A 10603-nucleotide genomic window follows, 5' to 3' on the forward strand; every position below is an offset into this window, starting at 1 on the left:
TATAAATATTTGCAAAATGATATACATATCCTTTAAAAAAATTAAATGATGGAAGAGCTTTTGAAACTATGATGATGGTGCTGTTGACCCCATTATGAAGGAGCTGGCTCTACAAAGAAGGAGCTGCTGCCCCTATTATGTAGGAGTTGAAGGTCTCTATGAAGAAGGAGCTTCTGGCCCCCATAACAAAGGAGCTTATGGCCCCATGAAGAATTGGCCATTGGCCCCATAAACATAAAAAAGGAGCCATTGGCCCCATGAAGAAGGAGCCGTTGGCCCCATAAACATGAAGAGGGAGCCGTTGGTCCCATGGTGAAGGAGCCACTGGCCCTATGCAGAAGGAGCTTGTGGCCAAATGATGGAACCATTGGCCCTATGATGAGGGAGCTGCAAGTGCTATGGATGAATTTGCTGTTGGCCCTTTGACAAGGAAGCTGCTGCCCTTTGAGGTAACTGCTGGCCCTGTGATGAAGGAGCTGCTGTCTCTATAATGAGATAGCTGCTGGCTCTATGAAGAAGGAACTGCTGACCCCTTTGAAGAAGCTGCTGGCCCCAATGAAAAAGGAGCTTTTGGCCCAAATGAAGAAGAAGCTGCTGGCCCCAATAAAGAAGAAGCTGCTGGCCCCAATGAAGAAGAAGCTGCCGGCCCCCATGAAGAAAGATCTGCTGGCCTCCATGAAAAAGGGGGCTGCTGCCCCCCATGAAGAAGGGGCAGTTGGTCCCCATGAAGAAGGAGCCGTTGGCCCCATAAACATGAAAAGGTAGCTGTTGGTCCCGTGATGGAGCCACTGGCAATATAAAGAAGAAGCCGGTGGCCAAATGATGGAGCCATTGGCCCTATGATGAGGGAGCTGCTAGTGCTATGATGAATTTGCTTTTGGCCCTTTGATGAGGAAGCTGCTGCCCTTTGAGGGAACTGCTAGCCCTGTGATGGAGTTGCTGTCTCTATAATGAGATAGCTGCTGGCTCTATGAAGAAGGAACTGTTGTCCCCTACGAAGAAGAAGCTGCTGACCCCAATGAAGAAGAAGCTTCTGGACCCCATGAAGAAGGAGCTGCTGCCCCCCACGAAGAAGGGTCTGCTGCCCCCCATGAAGAAGGGTCTGCTGCCCCCCATGAAGAAGGAGCCGCTTGCCCCCAAGAAGAAGGAGCCGCTTGCCCCCATAAAGAAGGAGCCACTGGCCCCCATGAAGAAGGAGCCGCTGCCCCCCATGAAGTAGCCACTTGCCCCCATGAAGAAGGAGCCACTGGCCCCCCATGAAGGAGCCGCTTGCCCCCATGAAGAAGGAGCAACTGGCCCCCATGAAGATGGAGCCATTGGCCCTATGATGAGGGAGCTGTGATAATGAGGAATTTTCTGTTGGCCCTTTGACGAGGAAGCTGCTGCCCTTTGAGGGAACTGCTGTGATAAAGGAGCTGCTGTCTCTATAAACTGTTGGCCCAAATGAAGAAGAAGCTGCTGGCCCCAATAAAGAAGAAGCTGCTGGCCCCAATGAAAAAGCAGCTGCTGGCCCCAATGAAGAAGAAGCTGCTGACCCCAATGAAGAAGCCGCTGCTAGCCCCCATGAAGAAGGTGCTGCTGGCCCCCATGAAGAAGGATCTGCTGCCCCCCATGAAAAATGGGCTGCTGCCCCCCATGAAAAATGGGCTGTTGGCCCCCACGAAGAAGGGGCTGGTGGCCTCCAGAAAGAAGGGGCTGGTGGCCTCCAGAAAGAAGGGGCTGGTGGCCTCCAGAAAGAAGGGGCTGGTGGCCACCAGGAAGAAGGAGCAGCTGGCCCCTATAAAGATGGAGCCACTGGCCCCATGAAGAAAGAGCTGCTGTCCCCTATGACGAAGGACTTATTGGCCCTCTTATGGAGCCATTGGCCTTATGACGAGGGAAGTGCTGGGTCCTATGAAGAGGGAGTTGTTAGTCTTATTGAAACCTGCAGGAATTTCCCAGAGTTATTGGCCGCACATTGCAAAGGTTGGCTGTGTGGAAATGAAGATTCTCCTCCCAGAATGGATGCCTTTCTACCTTCTCTCCGCACGGTGGAATTGGACACCTCCCAATTCAGCCACCACTCATAACCGAAATCTGATTTTCCAAGTGGTTGATGTCCGCAGAATTAATTCTCAGTTAATGTTGGAGAGCGCCTAATGCACAGGGCACCCAATTAATGGGCATTTCATAGACAGCAAATTGATTCAGAGGTTTAAGTTACATGCGGGTATTTCTTTGGCTCATGGTGCCAAGACTGCATGGCACAACTATGACTGTTAACCCGTTCTGGGCGAGCTCTGTCCTTGGCACCACACCAGAGCTATTTAAATGTACACTTAAAAAAAAATAAACACTTTTTAACTACTTCCGCACTGCTCACTAGAGCACTACTGCGGCAAAGTGGCTCGATAACGTCTGGCGACGTAGACCTACGTCACCAGACATTCCGCTTTCTCGGCGGTGCGCGCGCGCCGCCGGAGGCTCGCTCCCGCTGTATTCAGTCACAGCGGGAGTCGGGCCAGGGGAGGAGCAGCGGCAATCGCAGCTGCTCTTCCCCGATCGTCGGGGAATCGAGTCTGGAGATCCGCCCGCTTGTGTAAACAAAGCGGGCGGATCTCCTAAGTGACAGGCAGTGACAGATTGCAGGGTTCAGCATAGTTGAACCTGCGATCTGTGCCTGTGTCACTCAGTCACCTCCCCCCCACACATTTTAGTAAGCACCAGGCATACATTAACCCCTCCCTCTCCAATAAAAATTAACCCCTTCCCTGCCAGTGTCATTTTTACAGTAACAGTGCATTTATATAGCACTGATTACTGCAGTAATGTCACTGGTACCCCCAAAAATGTCAGTCAAGGGTCCGATCTGTCCGCCGCAATGTCGCAGTCCCGCAGAAAAAAAATCGCAGATCGCCGCCATTACTCGTTAAAAAAAAAAAACACCAAAAATGACAGAAATCTTTCCCTTAGTAAACGCAATAACTTTTGCGCAAACCAATCAAAATACGCTTATTGTGATTTTTTTTACCAAACATAGGTAGCAGAAAACAAATTGGCCAAAAATTTAAAAAAATTTAGATTTTTTACATTTTTTGGGGGGAATTTCATATAAAAAAATTTGAAAAATATTGTTAATTCTTTTTTTGTTTATAGCGCAAAAAGTAAAAATCACACAGGTGATCAAATACCACCAAAAGAAAGCTCTGTTTGTGGGAAAAAAAGGGCGTAAATTTAGTTTGGGTACGGCGTCGCACGACCGCGCAATTGTCAGTTAAAGTCGCACAGTGCCGAATCGCAAAAAGTGGCCCAGACGTAAGACAGCAAAATCCTCCAGTGGTAAAGTGGTTAATCAGAGTATAGCATCAATTCAAGTAAACTCCTGGGATATTGATCTGGTCAATTAAGTAGCAGAGGGGCTTGTTATTGGTTTCAGCTGCTTTGGTGTTAATTAAATTAACAACAGGTGCACTACATGGGCAACAATAAGACAACCTCCAAAACAGGAATGGTTTACAGGTGGAGGCCACTGACATTTTTTTTCCCTACTCATCTTTTCTGACTGTTTTGCATTTGGCTGGGGTCAGTGTCACTACTGGTAGCATGAGGCCATACCTGGACCCTATAGAGGGGGTCAGTGACACTACTGGTAGTATGAGGCCATACCTGGACCCTATAGAGGTTGCACAGGCAATCCAACTCCTCCAGGATGGAACATCAATAGGTGCCGTTACCAGAAGGTTTGCTGTGTCTCCCAGCACAGTCTCAAGAGCATGGAGGAGATTCCAGGAGACAGGAAGTTACTCTAGGAGAGTTGGACAGGGCCGTAGAAGGTCCCTAACCCATCAGCAGGACCGGTATCTGCTCCTTTGTGCAAGGAGGAACAGGATGAGCACTGCCAGAGCCCTACAAAATGACCTCCAGTAGGCCACTGGTGTGAATGTCTCTGACCAAACAATCAGACACAGACTTCATGAGGGTGGCCTGAGGGCCCAACGTCCTCTAGTGGGCCCTGTGCTCCCGGAACCATGGAGCTCGATTGGCATTTGCCATTAAACTCCAGAATTGGCAGGTCTGCCACTGGCACCCTGTGCTTTTCACAGATGAGAGCAGGTTCACCCTGAGCACATGTGACAGACGGGAAAGGGTCTGGAGAAATTGTGGAGAACATTATGCTTGCCTTTAACATCGTTCAGCATGACCGGTTTGGTGGGGGGTCAGTGATGGTCTGGGGAGGCGAATCCATGGAGGGACCCACAGACCTCTACAGGCTAGACAATGGCACCCTGACTACCATTAGGTATCGGGATGAAATCCTTGGACCCATTGTCAGACCCTACGCTGGTGCAGTGGGTCCTGGGTTCCTCCTGGTGCACAACAATACCCGGCCTCATGTGGTGAGAGTATGAAGCCAGATCCTTGAGGATGAAGGAATTTATACCATTGAATGGCCCCCACGCTCGCCTGACCCAAATCCTATAGAACACCTCTGGGACATTATGTTTCGGTCCATCCGATGCCGCCAGGTTGCACCTCAGTCTGTTCAGGAGCTCAGTGATGCCCTGGTCCAGATCTGGGAGGATACCCCAGGACACCATCCATCGTCTCATTAAGAACATGCCCCGACGTTGTCAGGCATGCATACAAGCACGTGAGGGCCATACACACTACTGAGGACCATTCTGAGTTGCTGCAATCAAATTTCAGCAAAATGGACTAGCCTGCTGCATCATTTTTACACTTTGATTTTTGGGGTGTCTGTGAATTCAGCCCTCTGTAGGGTGATAATTTTCATTTCCATCAAACAATGTGGCATCCTTTCCTTCCTAACACATTACCCAGTCCATACCAGTATAGATCCTAACACATTACCCAGTCCATACCAGTATACAGTAGATCCTAACACATTACCCAGTCCATACCAGTATAGATCCTAACACATTACCCAGTCCATACCAGTAGAGATCCTAACACATTACCCAGTCCATACCAGTATAGATGCTAACACATTACCCAGTCCATACCAGTATAGATCCTAACACATTACCCAGTCCATACCAGTATAGATCCTAACACATTACCCAGTCCATACCAGTATAGATCCTAACACATTACCCAGTCCATACCAGTATAAATCCTAACACATTACCCAGTCCATACCAGTATAGATCCTAACACATTACCCAGTTCATACCAGTATAGATCCTAACACATTACCCAGTCCATACCAGTATAGATCCTAACACATTACCCAGTCCATACCAGTATAGATCCTAACACATTACCCAGTCCATACCAGTATAGATCCTAACACATTACCCTGTCCACACCAGTATAGATCCTAACACATTACCCAGCCCATACCAGTATAGATCCTAACACATTACCCAGTCCATACCAGTATAGATCCTAACACATTACCCAGCCCATACCAGTATAGATCCTAACACATTACCCAGTCCATACCAGTATAGATATCCAGCATAAGATTTTACCCCATTGAGATCTGATCTGGTTTTAAAGTGTTCCTTTAATTTTTTTTGAGCAGTGTATAATATTAATAATAGTGTATGACTGTAGGGGGGGGACATTAGAGTGTAAGCTCCTCTGGTACAGAGACTGATGTGACTGGCTCAGTGATCTCTGTACAGCGCTGCGGTATATGTCAGAGATATATAAATGTATAATAATAATAGTGTGTGACTGTGGGGGGGGGGGGGGACATTGGGGTGTTGTTGGTGTTGGATAAATCAGTAAAATAAAGAAGTTTATTACATTGAATATATTTCCTGCTCTGTATGATCGCAGGGCCCTGTCCTTCTCTCAGTATGATGCTCGTTGATGGAGAGTAGCAGACGATCGCTGTGCGGCGGTATGACAGACAGTATCCAGAGTGGCTCAGCCTGCAGCCAGTTAATTCAGTTTTCTGGTATCTGCTGCTGATGTCATGGCCCCCGAGGGTAAAAGAAATCCTGGCCTGTTCCTGATGGAATTACCGCATCTCCATGAGGCCGGGCCCACGCCGGGAACCGTCTTGTGTGTGTAAACAACAATTACATATACTGCTGCTACTGCTACTCAGATACACTTATCCAAATTGATATTAAGGACTTTCAGCTGCAGATAAAAGCTGGTAGTATGGAAGCACAGGGACTGCGGCTGGGTGACATGCTCAGTGTGTAATAGAGGGACAACAATAAAGTAGCCACATTTCCATGCAGATACAGCCGATGCTCCAGTGAGCACTGGAGGGACAGAGTGGAGAGCGGTGACTGATAGTCACTGCTCTTTGCTCAGACCGGACCGAGAACTGCGTGATCAGCGGTCATGTGATTGCACAGTTCTCGGTCCTAGAGCCAGCGGGGGGACAGCTGCAGCTTGGAGGTGAGTATGTGTGTTTTTTCTATTAACCACTTAAGCCCCGGAAGATTTTACCCCCTTCCTGACCAGGGCCTATTTTGCGATTCGGCCCTGCGTGACTTTAACGGACAATTGCGCGGTCGTGCGACGCTGTACCTAAACAAATTTGACGTCCTTTTTTTCCCACAAACAGAGCTTTCTTTTGGTGGTATTTGATCGCCTGTGCGATTTTTTTGATCATGCGCTATAAACAAAAAAAGAGCGACAATTTTGCAAAAATAACAATATTTTTGACTTTTTTTATATTAAATTCCCCAAAAAAAATGTAAAAATCTAAATTTTTTAACATTTTAGGCCAATTTGTTTTCTGCTACAGATTTTTGATAAAAAAAAAAATCACAATAAGTATATTTTTATTGGTTTGCGCGAAAGTTATCGCGTCTATAAACTAGGAGAAAGATTTCTGTCATTTTTTTTTTTTTTTTTTTTTTTACTAGAAATGGCGATCTGCGATTTTTTTTTTTGTTTTTTTAGGGGGACTGCAGACATTGCGGCGGACAGATCGGACACCTAACTGACATTTTTGACACTTTTTGGGGGGACCAGTGACATCACTACTGTAATAAGTGCTAAAAATAGCATTGTTACTGTACTAATGACCCTGGCAGGGAAGGGGTTACCACAGTGGGTGATCAAGGGGTTAAATGTATACCTAGGGGTGTGTTTCTAACTGTATGGGGGTGTGGCATGTGAAATGACCATAGACACCTGTGTTCCTATATAGAAGGATCACAGGCGCTCTGTGATCATTCCAGGGAGAAGAACGTTCTGCTGTGTTTACAATAGCAGACCGTCCATCTCTCAGCGGGGAGCGACCGCGGGTGTCAGACGGCAATCGGAGCCACCTGCCCCGTGCTTAGAAGTCCTCGCTGCCTAGTGGGGGTGGGAGTGCGCCGCCGGCAGCACGCACTCGCCCCCTAGCACCAGGCGTGCGACCGACGTCCTACATCAGTTTGCGCAGTCGGAGCTGCCTGCCCCGTGCATCGGAGTCCTCGCTGCAGTGGTGGTGCACGCTCGCCCCCTAGCTGCAGGCGGGCGACTGACGTACAGTTATGACGGTTCGCGCAGCAGTGGCTGTCTGCCGCAGTAAAACTGCGGCGGGCGGTCGTTAAGTAGATAAGGTTTATACATCAGACCAAAAGAGATGGACAACTGAGGAGGAAAGAGGGACAGTCCTCCAAGTGATGGATAGTTGGGGATTATGAATGTACAGTCCCATATGGAAAAAAATATATTTCCAATATATTTAGGGGAAAAAAATTTAGAAATATATTGAATAGGGCCAAAATTGTAGCATTTCAAATACATTTCCAATATATTTTGGAAAAATGTTTTAGAAATATATTGAATATGGCCAAAATTGTAGCATTTCCAATATATTTCCAATATACTGTATTTGGGACAAATAAAAAATGTTTTTTTTTAAATATATTTTAAATATATTTTTCTTCCATGTGGGGTATACCATGGAGGGAATCAAAAACATCAAATGTATACATTTCAAAAAACGAAACTTGACCCGCCCGCCGCCATTATTGTTTCCCTCTAAAGCCTTTCCTTGTGTCCTGTAGGCTCACTTTCGGAGGGACGAGTTTCTGGGCCGGATTAACGAGATCGTCTATTTCCTGCCGTTCTGCCGCTCTGAGCTCTCCCAGCTGGTCTCCAAAGAGCTGAACACGTGGGCCAAAAAGGTAAAATAACCCAACATTGTCAGTAGAATGGTAGAAGTCACTGGGGTCCAATATTGCAATATTCCCTCCCTCTTACAGAATTTCTTCCTTTTTTGTAAACATCCATTTCTTTTGTGCCTCACAATTTTACTTGATTGTCCCTCACCTAGGTGAAGGTGATGTAGCCCACCCTAGCCCCCTAGAGTACATAGGATGCATCACTGAAGGCTTCAGGGCCATAGGTGCTGAACTCTCACAAGATCTATCATAGCGCCATGTCTTGCACATTCACATATGACGATCTGGCTTTATGTCTTTCACATTGTTGACATAGTGTCATGAGAACTCACAAGATTTCGGCACCTACGGCCCTTCAGCCTTGTGGATGTGTACCGTAAGAGGGTGGGGGCAGAGATCTCCTAACACTGTGGCACCACATCATGTGAAAGACATGGCACCCTATCTCTGTCTGCGCATGCATGAAATCTGGTGCTGCCTCATTAGGTAAGCAGCTGCTGGAACCAAGAGGAGTCACCTGGCTCTCAGTGACATAGATAGCAAAGGTGGTGGCACAGGATGGACACTGGAAGAATGGCAAAGAGTATATGCTTATCTTGGATTAAAGAGCATCGGAGATAAGTGGCGTTTGGGAATGGGGCAAGGTCAACTTTGATACCCGTAATACATAGTATTCAGTCTTTTTTTTTTTTTTTTTTCTCAGATTTTTTTTTTTTCGTTTTTTTTCCACCTTTACGTGCTGACACACTTGTCCAGCAAAACTGACCATGAGGGGTTGTTTTTTTGTACTCTACTGTTTATATGGGCTTGTTGGCCATCCCATTCCAAAACCATGGACTTGCTCCCCTTTTCCCCATGGCCATTAATATGGAGATGCCCCCCCCCTTCCCCCATAGCCATTAATATGAACTTGCCTCCCTTCCCCCATGGCCATTAATATGGACTTGCCTCCCTTCCCCCATAGCCATTAATATGGACTTGCCTCCCTTTCCCCATAGCCATTAATATGGACTTGCCTCCCTTCCCTCATGGCCATTGATATGGACTTGCCTCCCTTCCCCCATGGCCATTAATATGGAGTTGCTCCCCCCTTCCCCCATATGACCATTGATATGCGCCCCCCCTCCCTTCCCCCATGGCCATTACTATGGACTTACCTCCTTTCCCCCATGGCCATTAATATGGAGTCCTCGTGTAATCTAGTGATTCCAGGTACGTGCCTAGTCCTCATGTAATCTAGTGATTCCAGGTACGTGCCTAGTCCTCATATAATTTAGTGATTCCAGGTACGTGACTAGTCCTCGTGTAATCTAGTGACTCCAGGTACGTGCCTAGTCCTTGTGTAATCTAGGGATTCCAGGTACGTGCCTAGTCCTCATATAATTTAGTGATTCCAGGTACGTGCCTAGTCCTTGTGTAATCTAGTGATTTCAGGGACGTGCCTAGTCCTCGTGAAATCTAGTGATTCCCGGTACGTGCCTAGTCCTCGTGTAATCTAGTGATTCCAGGTACGTGCCTAGTCCTTGTGTAATCTAGTGATTGCAGGGACGTGCCTAGTCCTCGTGTAGTCTAGTGATTCCCGGTACGTGCCTAGTCCTTGTGTAATCTAGTGATTCCAGGTACGTGCCTAGTCCTCATGTAATCTATTGATTCCCAGTACGTGCCTAGTCCTCGTGTAATCTAGTGATTCCAGGTACGTGCCTAGTCCTTGTGTAATCTAGTGATTGCAGGGACGTGCCTAGTCCTCGTGTAGTCTAGTGATTCCCGGTACGTGCCTAGTCCTCGTGTAATCTAGTGATTCCAGGTACGTGCCTAGTCCTCGTGTAATCTATTGATTCCCAGTACGTGCCTAGTCCTCGTGTAATCTAGTGATTCCAGGTACGTGCCTAGTCCTCATGTAATCTAGTGATTCCCGGTACCTGCCTGGTCCTCGTGTAGTCTAGTGATTCCCGGTACGTGCCTAGTCCTCATGTAATCTAGTGATTCCCGGTACGTGCCTAGTCCTCATGTAATCTAGTGATTCCCGGTACCTGCCTAGTCCTTGTGTAATCTAGTGATTCCAGGTACATGCCTAGTCCTCATGTAATCTAGTGATTCCCGGTACGTGCCTAGTCCTCATGTAATCTAGTGATTCCCGGTACGTGCCTAGTCCTCATGTAATCTAGTGATTCCCGGTACGTGCCTATTCCTCGTGTAATCTAGTGATTCCCAGCACGTGCCTAGTCCTTGTGTAATCTAGTGATTCCAGGTACGTGCCTAGTCCTCGTGTAATCTAGTGATTCCAGGTACGTGGAACTGCCCCCCCACTATACTAGGGAGAACAGGAGAGGGGGAGATGTTCTGAAGTTCTATTACACTTCCTTTCCTAGGAATTTGAGATAGATCGCTGACATTTGCAGCCAGGCAATCTGCATTTCCTGGGAGATGTTGATGGTAGCAGCCTGCACACTTATCACAGTACAGATTTCTTTGAAAGGGCCGGTGTCAGATGCCGGAGAGCACACCGCATAACTGAC

At 47.3% G+C, this 10603-nt stretch overlaps 1 protein-coding gene across 1 annotated transcript in view; it reads left to right on the plus strand.

Annotated features, from left to right (window-relative positions):
* The window catches only part of CLPB (ClpB family mitochondrial disaggregase), a 229011-nt gene that overhangs the window by 199015 nt on the left and 19393 nt on the right, over window positions 1-10603 (plus strand). The window contains exon 14 of the mRNA XM_082244581.1: window positions 7971-8090. Within this exon, the coding sequence (XP_082100707.1) occupies window positions 7971-8090 (120 nt within the window). The remainder of the gene's footprint in view (window positions 1-7970; window positions 8091-10603) is intronic.

The sequence above is a fragment of the Pelophylax lessonae genome, assembly GCF_965119305.1.
Source record: "Pelophylax lessonae genome assembly, chromosome: 2".
In the NCBI taxonomy this organism is placed as follows: Eukaryota; Metazoa; Chordata; class Amphibia; order Anura; family Ranidae; genus Pelophylax; species Pelophylax lessonae.